Below are 25,865 nucleotides of genomic sequence, written 5' to 3'. Positions count from 1 at the left end.
TCATATGACATACATGAACATTGGTCTCTATCATCCTGTTTTTTTATCTACAAATTGTGAAATCACCCCCGCCCCCATAGGGTGGTCATGATGATAAAACGACATTATGTTTAGAAAAGATATAAGACCTGAGCAATAATTATTAACATTTATTATAATGATCAAATAAAAAATGAAGAATGTCATGTAGTAGAAACAGAAATAGCTTTTTTTTTTTTTATCCATAAATGTATCTTTTGTCTGTCTTGTTAACCCATCCCCATCTCCCCAAGGAAATAGCAAACTTAAAGATCAGGGACCCATGACTTTTAGTCCTCAGGTTTCCATGACAACAACTATCACAGAGAAAGGAAAGAAACTAACATATATTAAGCAGAGACCTTGACATGCGATCTTCTTAAACACACTGAATACAGCAACTTGTTCAGAGCAGTCACTTCATAGCTGTTTGATTAAGGACTTCAATGAATACAAAGTGACTGATGTTATACATCTGGCATAAGGTATTCTTAAAAGCAGTTCAAGAAAAAACAGAAAACATTGTATTGTATTATAAGTAATAGAATGCTTTGATATTTCACATTTGGGAAAAAAAACACTTTAATAAGGTTTTTTAAGTCCTTTTTTAAAGAAAATTCTGTCCTAATAGAAAGCATAATTAGGGCCATTTGGAATTTTGAATTCCAGAGTCGTATGTCTACCATTAATTACGAGTACATTGCACTTAGGAATATACCAAGGCCTGGATCTGGAGATTAATAGTCTGAAAATCAATACAATTGAACAAAATAAGTTGGTTTGTTGAAATGGAAATTTTTAGTCATCAGGGCAGTGAGACAGTGTATATAACACTTCCCAGATTCATTTTGCCCTCATCTTTGAGAATTAAGCTAAGTCCATCAGCACCTCTGACCTTTCTGTTGAGATTTCTACTCTTTTTTAATGTTGGGGAATTGTATGTGCCTGGGGCCCAGAAAACAAAAGGATATTTTCAGATGGAAACAGCTCAGATGCAGCTGATCTAAATCCATGTATAACACTGGTTCCAACATCTGAGAGCAAGTCATGAATTCAGAAGTGATGACTAACCAGGCAGATGTCAGCAGCGGTAAAGGGCAGCTCATGAGATTCCTCCCCATGGAATAAAAGCAGGACTATTCTCTGTGGTAAGGTAAGATAATGTACTAGGGGAATCAATAACTGTGTACTCCTTTCTCCTATGGCCCCACTTTTTTTTTTTCTTATCACAACTTTATTATTTATTTGCATATCATACATTCCATCCAATTAAGGTGTACCATTCAATGCATTTCCGTAAATTCACAATGTTGTGCAAGCATCACCACAATCAATTTTAGAACATTACCATTACCCCCAAAAAGAAAACGTATACCTTTCAGCAGTCATGCCTAATCCTTTAAGCCTAGGGGACAAGTAATCTTTCTATCTCTATAGATTTGTTGTGGTCCTAATTTTGATACCTCCAAAAATATCTGCCATTTTTATCTGACAGCTTTGTTCTTACTACTTCTATTTAATAAATAAATAGCAGACAGGCTAGTATCATAATAACCAAATGTATCAATTACTTACTATGGTTTAGGCACCATGCTAAGTGTTTTTCATGTATTAGCACAGGACAAGATGACACGATCTCTCCAGTGCCAGCATATGGTAAACTCTGCTAGCATTTCCTGGGCTGACTATTGTGCTCTGCATTCAGAACATTGCCCCCTCCAGAAATGTCAGACTGTCTACAATTTACTAGCCTAACAGTTAAGAGTGGGGGCATTGTAATTAGGCTGCCTGGGTTGGAATCCTTGCCTTGCCAGTCTGTAGTGGTGTGAGTTTTGGCAAGTTGCTCAGTGTCTCTGTGTTTCAATGTCTTCATATATAAAATAGGAAAATGAGTAGTTCTATGAAGGGTTGTTGTGGGGATTAAATGACATAATAGGGGTGCCTGGGTAGCTGAGTCGGTTAAGCATCTGACTTCAGCTCAGGTCATGATCTCACAGTTTGTGGGTTCTAGTCCTGCATCGGGCTCTGTACTGACAGCTCAGAGCCTGGAGCCTGTTTCAGATTCTGTGTCTCCCTCTCTCTCTGCCCCTCTCCTGTTCATGCTCTGTCTCTGTCTCAAGAATAAATAAACATTAAAAACAAATTTTGTTAATGACATAATAACAGTGAGCTTACATATCAATGACTGTCCCATAGTACACATTCTATAAATAGCAGATAATATATCACTATAATGTGGCATATGAGTGACAACAGAGTCAAGAGTTGAGCAAGTATAGGAAGAGATTTGAATTACTTACAGAGACCTACAAGTCTACAAAGTCTGTGTCATTATGCCGATCCTTGAAGAATGGGTAGGATTTCCAGGAAAAAAAAAAAGGCAAAGAATATTGTAAACAATAGGAAGCCCTAGCTGAACAAAATAGTCTAGTGTGGCTAGATCCTGGTGTTTTAGGAAGAGAATGGTAGGCACATATATTCTATTTCCTTAAACACAATTGGAGCTGAAGTCCCTGCATTTAAAAACAACTTATGTTTTCGGAAGAAATATCTCAGTTTGGACATTTGACTTCTCTCTTGATACATTGTAGATTACTTACATATTTGAGTTTCCTACCTGATCATAACACCTTAAGATCTGAGACCATGACTTAGTCATTTGTGTCTTCGGAAAAGTGCCTAGCCAAGTGCTGGGAATATACTAATTGTTCAATAAATCTTTGTTGAGGGAGTAAAGGAATCAATAAATCAATGAATACTCATTTTGATGGCTGTAAATAACAATTTTCTATGCTGGGTGAGGGTTAGAAGATAGTTCGAATCTTACCATGCTTATTTTAAACACCACATTTCAGAGGATATTTAGAAAGAAAAGGAGTGAATTAGAGATTCCATGGTAATGAAAATTATTGCCTGGGTGCTCTGATGTTTTAAGAACTATTAGCAGTTGGGGGAGCCTAGGGGGCACAATCGGTTAAGCCTCCGACTCTTGATTTCGGCTCAGGTCATGATCTGACAGTGAGTTCGAAGCCCATGTCAGGATCTGGGCTGACAGTGAGAAGCCTGCATGGGATTCTCTCTCCCTCCCAATCTACCCCTCCTCCCCTCAAAATAAATAAATAAACATTAAAAAAGGAATTATTAGCATTTGAAGGTCAATCAAAAATGGAAATCTCCTCACTGGGAGATGATCCTTGGAAGCACTGGCAGAGGAGTAGAGAACCAGGACAGGCAAGGAAGGGAAACCAAAACAGTTGTGATAATGAGCAGGTCACCACTGTGTGAAATTCTGCCTCAATCCCAGCAGGGACCTCTGAGGGTTCATAGAGTTAGCCTCAGATTTATCCCACCTGATCCGGGGACGATACTGAAGTACTTATCTGCCTGTTTGTCAGTCTCAGATGAGACTGCTCCTAGAGGTGATAACTCTGTAGCACTCTGGCCTGTCCAGCATGCAAAACAAATACACTCCATGCACCTGGGGAATGCTTTTAGGCAGAGTTTCAGAGGACTGCAATTGGAAGCCATGTGCTGGGCGGACACAGGTATTTCCTCCGCTGTTGACTACTGTAGCCCATGCCTTGCATTTGTCAGATTCACTTATGCTAATGTTAAGTTCAGTCTGTCCTTTGATGTTTTTAAGGAAGTCATTGGTCATAATTCCCAAAGACAGAGGGAGAGCACTAGAGAACTCACAATAAATGGTTGGTGGGATACGCTCCCATCTCTACTGCTGTAGTTAATTTTGAGACCATCATTGACATGCAGCATTTCCCTCCTCTACCACTTCTGTCCCTTGACCAACCTGCTCCTAGCTAAGGGTCATGATGTGCATGCAGAGCTTTGTTCCTGAGAGTGTGAGTCCCTGGTTACTTGTACTCTTCCAGATGTTATCACCGCAATTGCCCTTTTAGTTCTCACTAGGCATGGAAGCATCAAGAGCACTCCAATGAGCCCCAGGATTTCCAGACATACTCTTCCCTGTTTCATTATTTAGCAGCAACCCTCTCCTCTTGGTAATAAGGATGGCCTTCCCCTGCCTGTACAGTAATAACCTTCTCTAACAACAGGCCCGTAGGCATGAGGAGCCAAAAACATCAGCTGAAGAAGCTATAGATTTGGCGGAATCTTTACTATGTCCCCTGGTAGAATGATCAAGACCTCTAACTTTGCAGAGCCTGAAGTTGTACAAAGGGGAAGCTCACTTTCTTAAGTTGATTTTTTAAAGAGATAGTAGGAGGCTTTACTTCCACTTCCACCTTTTGATGCTCAAGATCCAGGACCCAGCACTAAATATGCTAATACCACATATTGAACCTTAACCATGTTGGTGTCATTCCCAGTGAACACAGCAACATACTTACAGTCTCAAATCTGGCACAGAGAACAACCACCAGTGAGCTTCTCATTGATGCTGGTATCCCTGTTTGGGGGACACTCCTTATTGTTTTAGTGAAGGGAGTGTCTTCTGGCCTCTCCTGAGGAACATAATCAGCTGGTAGTTTCTCTGATATTACAAAATAAATACATTATAATATGCCCACCTCTTTGAGACCTTAGAGCTCTTCTCTAATACTTTGCCAAGGTAGTTCTGGCATCTCCGCATCATTTATTTTAGGCCAACATTGTTTCCAAGCTTCAAAGAGCTATTCTAGTAGCACATTGGGATCAGCTCCAGGTTTCCTTGCCAGAATGTTAAAAATTAACTCATTAAAGAGTGCTCTCATAGAAATAGATTATCCATCATCTGGTGCTACATTCTGTCCTCCCTGATGCAGCATCTTAAGACCAATTCAAGAACGTTCTCCAGATTCCTACCCATACTTATTAGTCAGGCTTTATAGTTCATTTGATTAATCCTTTTCACCCTGCAACATAGAGCACAGTTTTCTTCTCTGAGACTGTTCACACTGAGACTTGATTCTAGTTATTTGTCTGGAAGCAATGAGGGAAGATGGGAGCAGAACTTGAGAAGGAAAAGCATCACCTTCTAAAACATCCTACTCAGGTGGAGCTTTTATGTGACAAGTGGCTATTTTCCCCCCAGGAAAGGGTAAAGGTCTTTTTTTCTGGGCCACAGTTTCAGAACAATCTTTGGGTTCAAGATTCTTAAGAGCATCCATCCAAATTATCTCCTTCTATATTTCAATGTATGATTTCTTTCCTATAAAAATTCTGATTTTAGTGGAGGAAATTTGCTAGCTCTGTGGGGTCAGCCTCTTTTAAAAGTCTGCTTCTCAGGGAGCCTGGGTGGCTCAGCTGGTTACGTGTCTGACTTGATTCCGGCTCTGGTCATAATCTCACGGTTTGTGAGTTTGAGCCCCATATCAGGCTCTGTGCTGTCAGCTCAGAGCCTGCTTGGGATTCTCTATCTCTCCACCCCACTCTTTTTGTGGGTGTGCTCTCTCTCTCTCAAAATAAATAAATAAGCATTAAAAATAAATAAAAATAAAAGTCTGCTTCTCCTAAAGTCTTAGGCCTGATTTTCAGCGTCCATCCCGTCTATCCTGTAGCTAAGGGAAATGAGGATTATTTTGATTGCTGTTTGGAGGTCTTCAAGATTATACACCAAATCCTGAGTTGAGTGTTAGCTGAATCAACTCTATAATGTTTTCTCCTACAGAGTTTCTGGAAGTTAACTCCATAATCTCATGTCTTTGAAACCCAAGAGCAATAGACTTTCCTTCCATCTAGATTCTATCCCAATCCATGTGATGACAATTTTAGTAATTATGGTGCTACAGCTTGCTAGGGATTAGCTCCACCACATTGTCTACCAGCAAGGGGGTCCTTGCTACCACCTGGGTGATGAATGATTCGGTTCAAGAAGCTGGTGTTGAGAATTTGCTTCTTAGGCCACCTATGTCCCAACTAATGTAGACTGGGTTTGGGTTTCCCCATAAGACCCTGAAACAAGGATTTCAGTGAAAGTAGTTTATTTAGGAAGTGAACCCAGGAATGACCAGTAGAGGAGGGAGGAAGTGAGGAAAAAAGGAAAGGAAGCCCATACAGGATGAGTCAGATGGCAGGTTTCCCCTGTGAGAGCCAGGGCTTAATCCCACTTGGACCCCTGTAAGACTGTATAAAGTATGCCTCAGGATGAGTCAGTTGAGTGTCCAGCTTTGGCGCAGGTCATGGTCTCACAATTCATGGGTTTGAGCCCACATGGGGCTCTATGTTGACAGCTCGGAGCCTAGAGCCTGCATTGGATTCTGTGTCTCCCTCTCTCTCTGCCCCTCCCCTGCTCATGCTCTGTCTCTCAAAAATAAATAAATATTAAAAAAAAATAAAACAACAACAAAAAGAATGTGGTTCCTGAGGGACAAGGAACCCAGGATACTCATCTCCCACTTCCTGCTATCCTTGGTTGAGAGCTACTCCTGTAGACATTAACTCCTGGAACTTCTCATCTGTCTGCCTCACATGTCAAGTGCGCCAAAGGCCAGAGAATGCCCTCGGGGAATAGGTCACAAACAATAAGAAGCTGAGTGGTTGGTACTTACAGAAACAGTGAATGCCAAGATAATATGGGTAGGACACCCAAAAATATCTGCTACAAAAGACAAAGCTCCCATGAGTATAATATGAATACGAACGTCATTAAATGCTATTAAAAAGCAGTACCTGGGGCACCTGGGTGGCTCAGTCGCTTAGGCCTCCGACTTCTGCTCAGGTCATGATCTTGCAGTCGGTGAGTTCAAGCCCCGCGTTGGGCTCTGTGCTGACAGCTCAGAGTCTGGGGCCTGCTTTGGATTCTGTGTCCCCGCCTCTCTCTGCCCTTCCCCCCTTATGCTCTGTCTTGCTCTGTCTCTCAAAAGTAAATAAATGGAAAAAAAAAAAAAAAGCAGTACCTATCTTCAGCATATCAGCACCATAGCCATTGGGTAAACCAAAATATTATCATGCATATTTTAGTTGTTTCTTTGCAGGTTGATTGGTCTGCTATTAGACCATATTCTTGATTAGAACATATGAAAATATATTCCTCTGCTTAACCAAGAAAATGTAGATACACTGCTTGGCCTAAATGCTGAAATGAACAATAGATAGACTCATCTAAGTATAATAGTGCCCAGAAGTTCCTTTAAGTGTATTTTTCTCATCGCGTTTTGAAAAAAAATTTTAGAAATGGGTCTTGAGAACCATGGCTACACAGTCAAAAAAAAAAATCACAATACTAAGACACTTAAAGCATTTTCAGAAATAGGGAAACAGCATCTTGTAATGTTTTATTTTCCACTTGTGAAAATATATATAATATATATTACATGAACAGAAGAGCCCCACGGCTTAAGTCAGAGAAAGTGAACAGAAAGGCACATATGGAGGCAAGTCTTTTCATACAGTTTTCACTTAAACCAACATTCAGGGCATGGCAAGGGACAATAAAAGCAAGAAAAGCACAGGAAGCCTGTGTACTCGACTCTGAAGGGCTAAATCAGAGACAACTCAGGGCTGTTGGAAATGGAGGTCATCTCTGAAGAAAAAAAACATTTCTACTTAATAGGCCTGTCAGCCCAGCAGAAAGTGTATTGAAATCTGGACAAAGGCACCAGGGGCAAAGTGAAAGCCAGTGCTGAACTTGACAGCTAGTCTGCTCTTCTCCCCTTTCTCTTTAAGACTAGAGGCCGTGGCCGAATCCAAGAAGAAAATAACAGGGCAGACGCTGGCCCTCCAGAACTGTGGCCCTCCAGAACTGTGGTCGGCTACAAGACAGAATTTTGTAACAGACTAAATATTTAACAAGCTCGTAAACACTGTGCTGATGCTGGGAAAAACATGAAAAGAACATTTGCTATTTTTCTCTCTTATAGGAAATATACAGGCATAGATCTTTGGCTTGCTGCATGTGTATCCCTATCCTGACATTTACTCAAATTGGTAAGAACTGAGACATGAGATAAATGGGATTATTTCCATCATATGCCAGCAAAGAAGCCTACTAGGATTTGGCACAGCTGGAGCAGCTGACAATCTTGGGTGATGTGAGATGGGGCTTCACGACGTCCGGCTCAATGGACTCCATCAGGTCACACTCGTTTGCAAGTATATGTTTCACCAGGCATCTGGAGGCTTCATCAATGTTTATATTCTCCTACAGAGGGGGTAAAAATAAATAAATAAAAAGTTTTTCTTGGGGCGTCTGGTTGGCTCAGTCAGTTAAGCGGCCGACTTTGGCTCAGGTCATGATCTCACGGTCCGTGAGTTCGAGCCCTGTGTCGGGCTCTGTGCTGACAGCTCAGAGCCTGGAACCTGTTTCAGATTCTGTGTCTCCCTCTCTCTGACCCTCCCCCGTTCATGCTCTGTCTCTCTCTGACTCAAAAATAAATAAACGTTAAAAAAAAATTTTTTTTAAGTTTTTCTTTTTTTTTTCTTTTTTTCTTTTTTTAACTTTTATTCATTTTTTGAGAGACAGAGCATGAGCAGGGGAGGGGCATAGAGACAAGGAGACACAGAATCTGAAGCAGGCTCCAGGCTCTGAACCGATAGCACAGAGCCCGACGCAGGGCTCGAACCCACAAACTGTGAGATCATGACCTGGGCCAAAGTCAGATGTTTAATCGACGAAGCCACCCAGGCACCGCCCCCCCCAAAAAAGATTTTCTTATCAATATTTTAAAATAATGCTGGAGCAGAGACCTATATATGACAAAAGAGCAATATTTTTGGCAACTCATTTAAGTATCTCTTGGATGCCCTATCCACGCATCTTCTTTCTCCTCCCCTCCCTCACATTCCTTTGAGAAGCTTTACTTTTCATTCCTTCACAAAAGCAGATATATTTATTTTGTTACTTCAGAGAAATAGTGTTTGGTAGTCTCACTTACTTTTAGTAGGTTGAAATGAAGGTAGAGGGCAACTTTCTCATTTTTACATACTCTTATAGTACAGCATAATATTATATAAGATACATAAGTCTTCAGTCTAACTTCCCTCTTCCACATACTACTTTCGTGACCTTGATATGAAATAGGAATAATAAGACACCTCTTACAGCGGTCATTAGTGATTTTATAAGTATTTTCTGGCTGTCTGCCTTTCGGTCAAATGGGAGAAGTGGACTGCTCTGACCTCTTTGAAGTTAATCACGGATATGTGACTTTCATTGGACAATGACATGTGAGAAGTGATGTGTCTCCCTTTTGTATAGAAGCAATAAAAGGCAATGCTTAATTTGCCATGTTTACTTTTCCCTGCTTCTGAAATCGTGGAAGCACAAAGATGGAAATTCTCTTGTCCTAGGTCTATGAATGGGAATCAAGAGGAGCCAAGTGGCCCGTGATGATGCATGTAGCACCAAGTGAGAATTATGACATCACTACATTTAAGGTTATTACTGTGATATTACCCAGACAATCCAGATGGATATAACTCTTCAAAGAAAAATATGACATCAGAAATTTGAATCTGTGTTCAAGAATAAAGTAAGCTTCAATTTGGGGAAAATGTGGAGCAATCATTTAAATCTCAAATATGCTCTTTATTAGGTTAATCTAGATTAAATAGCTTTTTTTCCCCCCTGCTAATAGAAAGCAGAGAAATACAGAATATTGACTCCTGGGATCCTAAACAAAAAATAAAGTCAAATTTGTTAAACTTCTCTGACATGTTTCATCATAGTCAATATAAAGAGATAAGGACTTTCTTGTCAACTTGTTTCACTGCAAGACCTTGTCCAATCTGAAATATAACTTCTGATCTCTGAGCTTTTTATGTATGTCAGTTGTTGATACATTTTGAGATCACTGCATGAAGTCATACTACGTGGAAAACGTAAGAAGTGGTGATGATTTCCAAATGGCACCTGTGGCTAATGACATTGGATGCAAATATTCATTAGCATGTTCCCCATCCTTCAAGTCCACTTCCGAGCTCACCTCCTATGAAAGCTTAAAGTAACTTTCGGAGTTCCAGGATATTTCCTCTGATTATTTTCTTTCATGTCCAGACCCTTAACAAAAACAACAACAACAACAACAACAACAACAAAAATGCTTCCAAGGGTTCCCAAATCTAAAACAAGGTAAAATTATGTTTTGCTTGTTTGTGATGTTCTTGTTGTTGTTACTGGTTTTTATACCATACCAGAATTCATGTCTCTGAACCTTCCATTCCTCTATGCATTCCATTCCATCTATGCAATGGTCTTGACACTACTTACCTGATGAACAACTGCTTCTCTTTAAAGGTTATAGTGGTCATTGGTGCTTGCCCAGTGTGTTCATGCCGGGCACTTTATACACATAATTTACTTAATCCCATTTAAAGCCCTATGAAGTAAGGGTTTGGTTTGTGTTCTCACTGATTTTGCTGTTATTGTTAGGCTGGGCCTGAGGATGGCCTTCTACTTTTTGCTTCTATATGTGCCCATTCCCTGAAAGCCATTCCACAGAGAACAGCTTCCTCTGCCCTGTTCCCTGCTGGGTGTGTTACTGCGCCTTCACGTCTTTACCCAGGCTTGGCATGCCTTCTGCCCCTCTTCCTCTGTCAGTTATTATGCCCAGGGGTCACAATTGAACTATCTGCTCTCGGGCAGCAATCTGACCTAGAAAGAGCCTGGTTCTTTGGGAGAGACTCAGCTCCACGTTTGCTCTTGAACCCAGCCACTTATTTATGTGACCAATTAGAAGGTCCAGGTCCTCTACTGTCTCAAGTTCCAGGAAAGTGGAAATGAGTAGCCTCACTCAGCCTTCTGAGCCCTGGCCTCATGGGCCAGTACATCTCTCTGCAGAAGCCCTACATTTGGTTGGTTTTAACCAAGCAACTTTGGTTGCTTATCTAGCCATTAATAAACCAACACTTTTGTTCCCATTTGGCGATTGTTTGTGTGTAGGGAAGAAAGCAATAAAATCTCACCTCGAATACCAAATGGATGTCATTATATCTATTTATAGATAAGAAAACTTAAGTTTAGGTAGATTCCTGAGACAGGGAAACTGAAGGACTCCATAAAAATCTGCTTTCTTCTCCCTTTCCTGCTTCTATTTCTGCCAACATCTGCACCCCCTACTCTGCTTTACACACACCTCAGAATGCATATAGCTCATGCCCTCCTTGTAAGGGACAAGGAGTTAATGATTTCTCTAGAAGAGATAACATCTAAGGAAGGACCAGATGAGACATCCTGGCTTTTACCAACTGGCTTTTACTAGGTGTGTTAAACTATATGCATATTCCAGACCACCAGCACTAGGCATCTTTTTACCAAGGACCCTTGGTTCCCATGAATGACACCTGGGTCTTTGTCTTTGTCTAACCAGTTCCTGGATTCTTTTTTTTTTTTTTTTAATTTTTTTTTTAATTTTTTTTTTTTTAACATTTATTCACTCTTGAGACAGAGACAGAGCATGAACGGGGGAGGGGCAGAGAGAGAGGGAGACACAGAATCGGAAGCAGGCTCCAGGCTCTGAGCCATCAGTCCAGAGCCTGACGCGGGGCTCGAACTCACGGACCGCGAGATGGCGACCTGAGCCGAAGTCGGACGCTCAACCGACTGAGCCACCCAGGCGCCCCCCCCAGTTCCTGGATTCTTGAGAGAGTACATACACCACTGGACCACCTATCCTTAATCAAAATCCCCAGACCTGAAACAAAGACAAGACTCAGGCTCCTTTCCTTTCTGAGTCTCCTGGACCCTCCATCTGTATCTGCTCTCTCTACATCATCAAGTTCTGCTTTCACCTCCTGCTGGCTTGCATTTGATTTCCATCCTAAGCTCAGCCAGAGATCCTCTTGGCTCATCCTGTAGGACCTCTTCTGGGTCACTAGACCCGACCTGCCAAGATCATTAAGAGACTTCCCCAAGATCATGCAGTGGGTGGGTTGGGGGCCACACCTAGGTCTTTCTGACATCAAAGCCTGGTTCTTATCATGCTATATTCCTTTCCAGGATTGTTTTGAAGATCAAGTGCAATAACAAACAGAAGTTCTTACTGCAGTGTTAGGCCTCATAGGTGCTAAATAAATCTTAGCTCCTTTCTCTTTCATACATTAGAAGAAAAACATGTTGGGGCGCCTGGGTGGCGCAGTCGGTTAAGCGACCGACTTCAGCCAGGTCACGATCTCTCAGTCCGTGAGTTCGAGCCCCGCATCAGGCTCTGGGCTGATGGCTCGGAGCCTGGAGCCTGTTTCCGATTCTGTGTCTCCCTCTCTCTCTGCCCCTCCCCCATTCATGCTCTGTCTCTCTCTGTCCCAAAAATAAATAAAAAACGTTGAAAAAAAAATTTAAAAAAAAAAAGAAGAAAAACATGTTTATGTAATAGGAAAAACACATCTTAAGCATTAAAAAGGCCCCCTTCACCTACAATGTAAAGTTAGACTAGTCAGGAGTATTTTTTAAACTTCCACTCATATATTAACATGCCCTTTAAATAGGGTTTACTTTCATTAATGTGCAAATTGGCAAAATCCAGTAATGAGGTGAGTTAAATGCAAGTGTGGACAAATCTATGAAAACTCATCATCATTATAAGAAACACAACAAAAACCTAAGCCCAATTAGTGGCAGCCTAGCAGGATCATTTTCACAAAAGATAGGATGATGCTGGTAAAACTGTTGGAAAGTTTAACACCTGGTAAAGGCTAGCTGGGGTCAGGACTAGGACATGGGATCATGGAGGATGGGGCTGGACAAAGGGATCCATCAGAGCCAAGAAGTGCTAGCACCTGCTTTTTTGCACATAGGAACAATGTGGCAGCTCATGATGGCTGAGACACATTCAGTCATTCATTCCGTCAATATTATTCAGATTCCCCCCAAGTAGTAGACATACAAAGAAAAAGATGACCAAATAAGTCCCATCCTTAACTGAGCTTAAACCCCAGCAAGGTTTGTATAAATAGCAGAGGTATAATGAGGTTGGAAAGGGCAGATCACTCCAGATCACTGAAGAGCCTTGAATGCTAAGGGGCCACATAGAGTCACTGAGGGTTTTCTGCAGGTCAAGTGTCAATAAACACAATATGATACAAATACATTACTAGGCAAAACTGTACACAACCTGCGCACTGTTTTATCAATTAATCTATCAATAAGTATTTAGTAAATGGCTATCAGGCAAACCATGGTGCTGTTGCCATGCCATACCTATTTCAGATCAGAAATTGTCAGAGGAAGCTCAGAAGAGGAGCAAACACTATTATTTACCACATGCCCTCTATGAAAAGGCCTGGTATGCAGTGTTTTGAGCACAGGCATGAAGCCAAAGTCATCTCAGCTCCTCCACTTTCTGGCTGGGTGACCTTGAAAAAACTACTTTAACCACTCCATACCTCAGTGTTCTTATCTGTAAAAAAGGGAATTAAGGGATCTACTTTACAGGTGGTTATAAGTTAATATATATTAATAGTGAGAACACGTGAAATACTCAACTACTCAGATATACACATTCAACAAATGTTATCACTATATTCTCATTTTATCATCAGCAGAACACAATAATATGTGTATTCAATTCCTTCATTTTGCAGCTGAGGAAACAGATTGAGAAGGGGTAATTGGCTGACCTCAAGACACACACTAGTAAGTGGTGGGGACAGGTACAAGTCCAAGGAGAAGAGTAAACACTAATACGTACCACAATATTTACCATATGCTTACAATAAAAAGTAAGGGATAAAATGCTGAAAGCACAGGCTTAGCGCCAGACCCTCATCTCAGCTCCGCCAAAATAGTCCCACAAATAAATAAAGGAACACTATGGCCAGGACACATGTTTCCAGCACAAAAAAGGTGGGAGCTGAGGTGCCTGAGTGGCTCAGTCAGTTAAGCGCCTGACTTTTGATTTTGGCTCAGGTCATGATCTCGCAGTTTGTGGGATCAAGCCCTATGTCAGGCTGTGAGCTGACAGTTTGGAGCCTACATGGGAGTCTCTCTCTCCTTCTATCTCTGCCTCTCCCCCATGCTTGCTTGCTTTCTCTCTACAAAACAAATAAATACATTTAAAAAATAAAATAAAATAAAATAAAATAAAATAAAATAAACCCCTCTCTTAAAAAAGAAAAAAAAAAAAGGTAGGAACATGTATTCAGGGCCTCCAGCAAGGTTCGTTTGTATTGCTGGTCCTACTGTCTGTCTATATACCACTGAGGTCACAGCCAAGGGCCTAGGCTCAGATAAGGAATGGCAAAACAGCAAACTTCCTTCTCTCCTTCTGTCCATGGCTAGTGTGGATAATCAAAATGCACCTGAGAACTACAGGTTCAGACCCTTTGGGTAATTATATTGCAATATAATTGATTGAGCTACTTGGCACCCAAGTCGTCACAGCTAAGTCCACATTTTCCAGGTGATTGTAAAGAAACACGGCGGCTGGCTTAAGTGCAAAATGCTACCTGGGAATGTTTATTGGCATTCATTCTAGACAGTAGTAACATCTCTAGGAGGAAATTTATACGCTCTATGACTTTGATGATATGTACACTCAGGCTGAATCTGACTATGATGTATTTACAAATTGCAGTGTGACAAGATGCTCTATTGTGCAGACTGTGTTAGGTTTATGTATGCTCATCTTTGTGCCTCTACTCAAAATCTTTTCATTCATATTAATAAGCATACCTAAGAAAAAGGCTTAAAATTCCCAGCAAAGCATTTTAGTAAAAATAAATGGTAGTGATGGGGCACCTGGGTGGCTCAGTCAGTTAAGAGTCCAACTTTGGCTCAGGTCATGATCTCACGGTTTGTAAGTTCAAGCCCTGCATCTGGCTCTGTGCTGACAGCTCAGAGCCTGGAGCCTTTTTCAGATTCTGTGTGTCTGTGTGTGTGTGTGTGTGTGTGTCTACCCGCCGCCCCACCCCCCACTCATGCTCTGTCTCTCTCTCTCTCTCTCTCCCAAAAATAAATAAACGTTAAAAACAAAACAAAAACAAAAACAAAAAAACAAAACCAAAAAAAAAAAAATAAATGGTAGTGACCACCAGGGTGACTACTGAGTGTCTACTCCATGCTGGGCGTATAGCAGGTCCTTTACTTATGACATAATGTTCACATCCAATCCTCATAAAAATCTATTAAAAAGCTAATAGCCATATTTTAAAGGTAACAAAACTTTGACCTTTAACACGGTTAAGTAATTTACCCAGGGGAGTATGTGATTGTGATCAACCTGTCTTTTTGGCTAAAACTGACCTCACTCCAGTTCCTATTCTGTTCACATATATTACATTGTAGTGTCTCCCAGGATTAATACAGAGATTAAAATAGTTTTATTTCTAGATCAGTAGTTCTTAATCCTGGCTGCATATTCAAATCATTTAAAGAGTTCAAAAAAATCTGTTACTGAGACCCTCCTCCCAGAGTTGATATGATTGGTCTGGGATGGGGCCCAGCGTAAGTATTTTTAAAAAGGTTCTCCATTTCTTTAAAATATGCATCCAGATTTGAGACATACTTCTATAATTAAGAATGTCTTTAATGCCATTTTTTTAAATTTCAAAATGAACTTTCTGGAAGTATCATTTAATATAGCGATTTTAAGCTGTAGTGATTGTGATCTTCCTGTAGAGGATGGAATATAAATCTAACTATATGAGGTCTTGGGTACTTGTCAGTTTTTTAATTAGCTCTTCAGAACATCTGTCTGGTGGCAAATTATTTAATCTCTGACCCCCCAGTGCCAGAGAGCAAAAATATTCTAGCAGAAAACCTTCACTTCTGCCTAGTTAAAAACTGGCAAAGAATTCTTCCTCCTCTAATCTTTCCAAATACATCAACCTCAAACAAAACACCAAGTGTACCAGAGGCCCTGAGGTTAGGGCACTAAATTCCTCAGCCCCGTGAAATTTTAATTAGAGCAGATGGCCCGCAGGGTAACACTACCACTGTAAGAAGTCTTGCACAGAACAGGGCTTTTCAAATCCTTTCTTTCTCTAAGATTCAGTACTTGTTTATTGAGCACATAAGTGCTAAGCAGTTTGCTGGCTTTCATTTGCCTTAGTTCATATCTAATATGGGGCAGGCACAATGGACACCTGTGTTTTTGTCTGCTTTGTACTTCTTTCCTCCCTCATCTGTAATATCACCCCCCATCCTTCCGGTAATGGCTTCCTCTCAATCTTGAGCTTCTACTGGGGCTCCTCTAAACTGAGCCCTCTATCTCCAACACTGTTCTCAGAAGTTGGCATTTCATTTAATTTTCACAAGAAAGCCGAGATGGGAGGCTCTGACCTCATTTTGCCAATGAGAAAAGTGAGGTACAGGGAGGCTAAATGGCATACACCAGGTCTCAGGGACAGGAAGGGGCAGAATCTGGTTCCAGCTCCAACCCTTGGAGCTTCTGTATTTTCTTTTTCTTCTCCCTGTTGACTTCTCAAGGTCTATGGCCAACAGGTTGTAAGTGCCCAAGCAAAGGTCTGCCTGCATCCAAACCCCATGGTTTTACACTGAAGAGTGTGCTTCAGAAAAACCAGATCCTAATGATGCCCTTTGTCTGAAAGTTACTTTGCATCTACCTAACAGGCACTGGGAAGGACAGATGGAGCTATATTGTAATTGATTTCAACATAGGACAGAGTCACATTGTCAGCATGTAGATACTGGTGAAGAAGAGGAAAGTCTACAGATAAAATCAGCTCCAAAGACTGTGTTCCTCTGACAAGATCTCTCCACTCTACTGTAGCCCTGCCTCAGCCCCTGTCCTCCATGTTAGATGTCCAAGTTCATGTTATACCCCATTTCTCCCCTGTCTTCTGTAGCCCTTGGGCCTCATACTTTAAAGCTCTTTTCTCTGATGCCCTTGCCATCAATCTAGCAGCCTCAGAAACCCCACCTCAGCCGTGAAACATCTCCAAACTTGCCACTTACCAGGGAAATCAGATACCACTAATTCAAATTGATCTCTTTGACACATGCAGAAATTAACGCAACAGAGAAGGAAAGTGACTTGCCTGGCATCACACAGGCTGCCTCTTAGCTCTCGCTGCTTGCACACTTCTTTGTTTCTGTAAATATCTCTGCTAAGTAGCCTTCTCTCAGCATTATGAAATGTATCGTCAGGGCTGCTTGGCAGTTTGTACACACCTGGCACTTACCAGTGACTCATAACCACTTATCGCCTGTGTTCTTAAAAATGGATTTTATCTTATTATGTTTGTGTTCCTGGCTCCCAGCACAGTGTTTGGTGCATAAGAAGCCTCTAAACAAAACTGCCAAAGTTAGTTGAAACCTGTTGAAACTTACTGTCTGCGAGGTACCATTTATCTACTTTACCTTTACGAACTAAGCTAATCCTCACAAAAACTCAGGCGAGGAAATGGAAGGATAGAGAAGTTAAAATTTTTCCCAGGGTCGGTCACACAGCCAGCAAGTCAAACTTTCAGCACCTAGTTCCCCAGCCCATGCTCAGATCCTTCTCCTCTGACCCCTGAAAGTTCTGCGCTGTTAGATGGCAAAGCCAGACTGAAGCCCAGAGCCCTTGCTCTTAACCTACTGAGCCATACTCCTCTCTATAAATGTCCATGGAAAGAATGAAGACTCAAGTCTCCTACCTTGGTGGCCAGGGCTTTCTTTCTAAATTTCAAAAATTATGAATGAGCAATTACAATGTGGTATGTTTGGCCCACAGGCATTTATTTACTTATTTTTCATTTTAAATGTCTTTAAATGGCACATATTCACTCTCCAGTTTGCCACCTACCTCTCTCATACCCTTAACTTCATGGCTCCTGGAGGAATGTGAGTTCACCATCCCTGTCTCTTTTCCCACACCAGGCTAACTAGGGACACAAAGTTCCCAAGATCTTTTTTAGAGTTTGCCATTCCTGAGATACACTGCCAACTTCAATATGTAATGTATGACTTACCACTAATGGCTATAAAGAATCAAAACATTCATAGATTTTGTCTCTATTAACATTTGGCTTTCAAAACAGTGTTTTTTTAATGTCCCTCACTATGAGTAGTATACTGAAACAGTGTTTGCCTAATCAGTTTTGCAAAGACAATAAAGAATAAATATAAGCATAAAAACTACCATTAAGCCAGATTTTATAAACCTTATTAATGAAGACAGCAGCCTTCAGTAAAAATACTTGCTCATACATCAGTTTGAGAAGATAAATGGCCCACCAGACCCAAAATATTAACAGTAATACTTGCTGGGTGGCTCAGTCGGTTAAAAATCTGACTCTTGATTTTGGTTCAGGTCATGACCTCACGGTTCGTGAGATTGAGCCCTGCATCAGGCTCTACACTGACAGTGTGGAGCCTGCTTAGAATTCTTTCTCTTCCTCTTTTTCTCTGTCCCTCCCTCCCTCATACATGCATGCTTTCTCTCTCTCTCTCTCTCTCTCTCTCTCTCTCTCTCTCTCTCTCAAAATAAATAAATATATTTTTTAATAGTAATACTTGCTAGTATTTACTGAACACTTACTATTGAACATTTACTTGGGTACTATGCTATATATGCTTCATGAATAACCACATTTCACCCTTAGTACATGCTGAGAGGTGGATATATTACTAATCTATTTTACAGGTTAGAAGACTGAGGAGTAATACACTTACAGAATAAACTGTGTGTCCACAGTATTTGCTGGACTTACTCAATTCAAAGTCATATTTTTTGAGTGTTAACTATGAGTAGAAATTATCTGTTTAATAATTCATTTCTATCATAATTAAATGCTTGCACTCTGGAACCTCTGTGTGCTAAGTCTGAGGATTAAGACTGGAACATTGTTGTCCCAGGAAGCAGCAGGATATAATGGAAAGAGAATGAGCTTTGGAATCAAGCTTTAAAACTTGCTACTGTCCCTGACTGTGGGACAGTCCAAACCCTGAGCCTTCCTGCTTAAACTGTAAAATGAGGCTAATGATAACCACATGTCATAGGGTTCTTGTTAGAATGTAAGAATTAAATGATACACACGGATGAAGCACCTACACATTACGTATCGGTCCTCAGATAAATACAACCCTCAGAGAAGTTGCCTCTGACTCCCAGAGGCTGGACAAACATCCCTCTATTCTAGCACCTGCCACTGGTCAATACGTAATGGCTTGTTAGTCTGTGTCCTCCACTGCACTGGGAGCTCCTAGGGGCTTCGTGGCTGCATCCCAGTGTCTAGCACAGTGCCTGCCGACAGTAGGCACCTGGAACACGTTGTGTAAATGAATGAACGGATGAATGAATGCATGAACAAATGAATGAGCTTGTTAACAAGGGCCCTCCAGAGTAACAAGTCCAGGTTTCAACCCGAAAATAATTTTAGATGGGGGTGATCTCTGCAGAGAGTGAAAAGGAAAACTTATTCACAACAGAATTTATTTCACAAGTCAAACTGCCTTTCCTTATCTTGTTTTTCAGTTATGATCTGACACCATTATTTTTGGGTGAAATGGAAGGAAGACTGACTGAAACATTTTATAAAAATCAAGCTGAACTACTAAAGGCTTTGCAGCTGAGCAGACCTGCATTAGATACTTCTTTTGCTCTTTTAAAAATAATTATTTATGCCCTGATATTTCAAAAGCTATTTCAGGTGACTTCCACTATTTAATAACTAGATGATAAACTTAGGCAAAATATTCACTTTTATTGGGCATCACCTAGAACATAAAGATAATAGCACCCTCCTGACAGAATTAGGAGAATTAGAAATAATTATATTAGGGGCAAAAGTAGAAATTGGGTGACATCATATATATTTATGACTATATATTATATATGAATATTTTATTATCATCTTTTCTCAAGAATTTTTATGAAACTGAATGAATGGTCAATTCGAGCTTTACAACTACTTCTCAGGCCTGTAGTTTATATTTTCTTAATATACGGCCCTTTTGTCCAGCCCTCAACTAACTCTAGCAGAGAGTTTGAAATCTTTGCTCTTCCTGATAGCATAAATGAAATGCTTTCTACCACCATTGTTAGAATAACGTCAGCGTGGGGGAAAACACAAGCAACAAAAAGTATGCATAAAAGATGATGTACTGACAAACAAATGCATCTTTTAGCACTCCCTTTATGTTTGGAATGTCATGGTACTAGCCAACTACCAGAACCCTGGCTTCAACGGTAGAACCAAAGTCTACACTTCCGTGTCTCTGAGGTCTAACTCCTAAATTCCACACTCGGATAACAAGTCATTCTTGGAGTGGGCAACCTCCTTAAGGCAGTGCTTAGCATGGGCTATATAATTTTTTTCTTTTTTTTTTAATTTTATTTTTTCTGTGGAATAACACTACCCTTTTCTTCATTCTACAAGTTTTTAGTAGCAAAGAAGAGATGCTTCATTTCATAGTTTCTGCCATGTAATATTGATGTATCATGTAACTAAATGAAATAACTTATTATTCAGCAAATAATCATTGATCTCTTTCCATGGACCAGGCACTATTCATCAAAGTCTCTACAATCTTCACTTTAATAAACTATTGTGCCAGTCATTATGTGATTATTTTATTAGCCCTGGCCTCTCCTGCCTCTGCTCAGACATAACGATAACGATGAGCTCCATCTCACAATTGTTGTGACATTTTGCCCTAAGCCAGGCCCTATGTAGTCTCGTCTATGGTCACATCCCTCTGTTTTCTTCCCATGGCCACTGTTTTCCATACTCCTTTCAAACTATCCCCTGACTACTCTAACTAAAGTGTAGTGACCATGATACCTCACCCTAATTCCCAGCTCGAAAAACATTGCTGTCTCACCTTGCCTAATCAGAATTAGTCCAAACCACTACATTGAGCCAACCAACAGGGCTCCCCCTTAATTCTCTTGGCTCATCTCTGCTGGCTCCCCTCACTTAGCTGAACTCCAACTGAACTAAACCACAGGCCATTCTTTCAATGTGCCTTGCTTGGATTATCCTTACTCCATCTCTATCTGTAGGCCTACAGAGTGGATATATCTCATTTGGAAGTAATTAGCTACTGACATCTAACTGATTCACAAGGATTTCATTTTACTCTGCTTTGAACTTTTAGGTGAAATTTGGGTACATTTTCCAGTTTCATAATCGTTGGGTATCTTGAATTTTTATTGCTTACAAACTGGTTTATTTAAAAGGAAAGGTACAGTAAAAGGACTCAGAACTATCCTAGCCCTGCCAATTGCTAACTATGTAACCTCAGGGAAATCGCCAAAAGTCACCAAGCATGCAATCATGCATGACTGGTGCCTCAGTTTCTTCACCTATAATTGTGAGAAAAAATGTCAGCTTCACAAGTTTGTTTAAGATGTTATTAAAACAAAATGAGCTATGTGAAAGAACTCAGCAATAGGGCCAGAATATAATAAGCCCTGAAAAAAAAGAAAACGCTTGATTAAATACTAAGTTGTCTATGAGAAAGTTTGCAGGCACAAACATAATATACTTCTTTGTTAGAGCAAGGTATGCCAAAGTGGGTTCTGAAGTTTCATAACAAGGTAGGAAAAAAAAAGGCATCTTATGGCAAAATAATTTTATGAAAAGCTAAGTTAAAAAAAATTCCAAAATGTTTCTTTATTAAAAAAATAATGTTTATTTGTTTTTTAGAGAGAGAGACAGAGCATGAGTGGTGGAGGGGCAGAGAGAGGGAGACAGAGGATCTGAGGCAGGCTCCAGGCTCTGAGCTGTCAGCACAAAGCCGGGCTGGAACCTATGAACCCTGAGATCATGACCTGAGTCGAAGTCAGATGGCTAATTGAGCCATTTAGGCGCCCCTCAAGATGATTCTTTACCACTGGATTGCTCGAGTCCTAGAAGCTTATGCAGTGTAGCATGTGATTGAACTTCTTGCATTAGATGGAAAAGGGTTTTAGCATCTGGGGTGGGGGGACATGTGAGGAACCAAAGAAACACAGCAGAACTGGGAGCAGAGGGTAAGGATCCGCAACAACAACATGAATCGAGGAAAGGCAGATTCGGGTTGGGATGGGAGGGTCAGAGAGAATTAAGCAGCTCCACTTTCCTCTCCCATCTCCAAGTAGAGAACAAGTATACAGTATTCCATTAACTCATCTGATCACAGAACTCTTATCTCACAGAACGCTATCTCATATAACTAGTGTTCCTCTCTGCACAAGTTGGCAATTACTGCTGAGGAGTAGTGCAGCACATCTAGAAGTGGCTATGGATGGTGAAGGGATGGATGCAGAGAGACATCTATTAACTGACTTTGTGTTATACTTGTGGTCTTCCACCCTTACCTAAGCAGCGCTAGATATTTTTGCCTTTCTCCATTTTTCTGGTGCTAGCCCCAAACGAAGTTTATGTATGTTTTTAATAGGACAGTAGCGAGAGACAATGTTAATAATAAAGCTGGAAACAATGGGCCTGACTGGTGATGACAAGGTCCTGACATCATCCCCTTTGGGGAGCCTTCCCTGGCCAATGCCCCACGTCCCAACCTGAGCTGGGTCGGGTTGGGTATTGTCTCTCAGGTGCTTCCATCATAGTCCCTAAAGTAGCTTTAATGGTTGCAATGTCTTTTAGAAATTACCTTCGCACTAGATAGTAAACTTCTTGAGAGCAGAAGTGGCACTTTTATGCACTTGGACTGTTACCAGCAGCTTATATAGGGCCTGTTGGCACATACATGTCCAACAAGTAATTTATGAATGAACTGAGCTGTGAAAGGGAGAGAAGAATGGACTAATACCAATTAAAATTACAACAAAATATTGTGAGCTCTTTTATATTGTAGTCTATTATACTGAACTTTCTTTAAACTCAGGATAGCTTTAGACAGTTCATTAATTAAGAGAGCTGGGTCCTAGCCCTGATGTTACTACAACTAGCTTAGTCACTATGAACAGGTCAAGTCTTCTCTCAGGCATTAGTTTCATCAGCTGTGAAAGGAGAGAATTTATATTCTAACTTTTTTCCAATGCAGTTAAACTGGTGCAAGTTCTAAGAATAATGTTTCTTTAATGGGAAAGATTTCTCAAGTTGAGAATTTAAGAACAAGACGTTTATTTAAGCTATCATTTACTACAGCAAGTGCACTCTATCAACATGATTAGCCATAAGTTCTTGGTTGCAAAAATCAGAAATCCATTGAATTGCCTAGGTCATTTGAAGGGTAGCTCCCAGGAGTTACAGAATTGCTGAATGACCCAGGCCACTCCAAAAACCTTAGGAAATAAAATTAGGCTCTCAAACACCATCAGGTCAGCTTCATTCTTCCCTATCTGTTCAGCAGCTTTCTGCATGTAAAGAGGGAGAGAGCTGCCAGCAGGCTCTGGGCTTACATCCTCATAGCTTTACCACCCAAGAGAAAGGTCCCTTAGCCCCAAACTCAGCTGGAGAAGTGCTGGGGAAGAACTCAGATGAGTCTGGCTTCAGTCACATGTTCACACTGAAGATTAAAGCAACTAAGGGTCCAGGAGAGAATGGTCCCAGGAGGGGCCCCACTCAGGTCATATAGACACTATTGGCCAATTATGATGACTTCAGGGACAGAGTATGCAGGAAATGGTAACTTTCATTTGGAAAACCTGTGGGGGGACCTGAAAGGGAATGTTTGGGAGTAGAAGCACAAAAATGGCCACGAAAGAATCACCACAAAATCGGGAAACGCTCAGTTGTATCTACTATACAGCTTTATGCACATTTGTAATTATCTACACTGATGTATTGATGTTTTATTTTATTTATTTTATTTTTATATGTTTATTTTTTATTTATTTTGAGAGCGAAAGAGCAAGCAGGAGAGAGGTAGAGACAGGGAAAGAGAATCCTAAGCAGGCTCTGAGATGTCAGCACAGAGCCCAATGTGGAGCTCGATCTCATGAACCATGAGATCATGACTGAGCCTAAATCGAGTCAGATGCTTAACAAACTGAGCCACCCAGGCAACCCAACACTAGTATATTCATATTTTAGACAGACATAGCAAGGTATGATTTTTTTAAAAAATAGGAAAATATTTTTCCATAAAGTTGTGCACTATTAAGCAGATATGTATCTAGTGGTGTCTGATAACTTTAACATATGCAGAATAAGTGGACATTGAAGCTCTTATATTGGACATGCAAAAAGAGGTAAGTAGAGTTGAGACAGAAATGACCTGAAAAGATGTACCTTATCAGACAGGTATGAAGTAGTTGCTTAATAACTTTTTAAAGGAATAAATGAGGCTCCTGGAAGTTAAGACTTGACGTTAGTTCAGATTTCTGGTTATTTTTACAGATTTTCACTGAATTAAGTCTATTCAAAAGGACAGTAACTTTGCCAGATAAAGAACATTTCTGCTTCAATTATAAACTTTAAGAATCTTAACTTTGGGGACTCCTGGGTGGCTCAGTTGGTTAAGTGACCAATCCTTGATTTCAGCTCAGGTCAGGATCTCATAATTCATGAGATCAAGACCACACTGGGCTCTGCACTGACGGCAAGGAGACTGCTTGGGATCCTCTCTCTCCCTCTCTCTATGCTCTTCCCCCACTCACTCTCTCTCCCTCAAAATAAATATATAAGCATACTTTTTTAATTTAAAAAAATTTTAACTTTGTTCTGGAGAACTATTCAAGGTGTATTATATACTTTCTTGCATTGTAAAATACGATTCAGAGGACCTAGCTTTTCTTGCTGACCCTGGGTGCCTTTTACTTTTCCTCTCTTCCTTCTTCTGATGATATTGTGTATATGCAGCTTTAGGTCTACAGCTACTAAGCCAACTTTATGCACTGACACCCTAAGTGTAAATATAGCCTAAAAGGGCTATAAAGGAGTTCTTTTTAATAGACACCTAGCCTTGATTAGAAGGAACAGACTAAAATGACAGCAGCGAAATCAATTGGTGGTTTGATTACAGATAATTTCCACACTCAATTTTATAAGTCTGGTTATTTTATAAGTTATTTATAAGGTACACATACTACGTTAACATTCACATTCAAAGGTGTGGAACAGAGGAATAATTAATTTTGAAGCATGAATAGTGTAGGTCCTAATATCTTCATTTATCAAAGTCCAGACAATAGGAAGGAGACAGCACATCTAGAAATATTTCATAAACTGGAAAGTAAAATTATAGAGAATAAATGGAAACATATATGTAGGTTTTTTTCACAGATGGAAAACAACCCATAAGATTGAGTCTGGAGAAAAATAAAGACAATAAACTCAGGAACAGAAATTCTAACTATACAGTCATGAGTAGCCCAGTGAAGAAGAAAGAGGAAGGAGATCTAAAAGAAACCAGTTTGACTACAGGAACATCTCAGTTAAGATTAGTTTTAAAAATAACATGTACACAAGTAGAAGGGAAGTAAACTCAGAAAAGATTCAAGGGTGGTCTGAACTCATCCAAATAGGCTCAGGATGCTCAAACCAAGTCTAAAGACATGCCTGGAGAAAATGATAAAAGCAGAAGACAGTACTGGGATTTATTCAGAGCAAAAGTATTGTCATGAAGGGAAAGCTGAATGCTTAAATAATGTAGCACAAGGTTAACAGATGACACAGAGAAGGCAAACCTAACACAAGAAACTAACTTCTTTTCTTTTATAATAAATATTTCAGATTGAGCAATCAAGAGACTGCCTTTCAAATCTTGTCTTTAGTATAATGCCCCCATCACATCCTGTGAACAAGGTGCATTTGGACAGGCTCCATGGTAAAATGAGTAGATCGTAGCACAGAGCTCAAGATTCTGCTGGGAACTAACCTCATTTTATCAGAAGTTTGGATGAAGTCATAAAAGGCATGCTGAGCAAATTTTTGTTAGACATACAAGAGGCAGAAGTGATATGATGAAATTTGGATTTTTAGAGTGTTCTTATAGAGGTATAAACACTTCTGTTCATTGTTGGCAAGTATAAATTAGCTCATCATTTTTGAAAATCTATATGGAAATATATAATAAGAACTGTACAAATGTCTATTCCCTTTGATCTAGTAATTCTATTAAGAAT

At 40.3% G+C, this 25,865-nt stretch overlaps 1 protein-coding gene across 1 annotated transcript in view; it reads right to left on the bottom strand.

Moving 5' to 3' along the window:
• Window positions 1–7,222: 7,222 nt before the first annotated feature.
• RAB38 (RAB38, member RAS oncogene family) overlaps window positions 7,223–25,865 on the bottom strand; it is a 69,709-nt gene continuing 51,066 nt past the window's right edge. Inside the window, exon 4 of the mRNA XM_003992646.5 lies at window positions 7,223–8,113. Coding sequence (XP_003992695.1) covers window positions 7,961–8,113 — 153 coding nt within the window. The 3' untranslated portion in view covers window positions 7,223–7,960. The remainder of the gene's footprint in view (window positions 8,114–25,865) is intronic.

The sequence above is a fragment of the Felis catus genome, chromosome D1 (genome assembly GCF_018350175.1).
Source record: "Felis catus isolate Fca126 chromosome D1, F.catus_Fca126_mat1.0, whole genome shotgun sequence".
NCBI classification, from domain to species: Eukaryota; Metazoa; Chordata; class Mammalia; order Carnivora; family Felidae; genus Felis; species Felis catus.
Note: the sequence above shows the minus strand (reverse complement) of the source record. Positions and strands in the feature narration are given on the sequence as shown.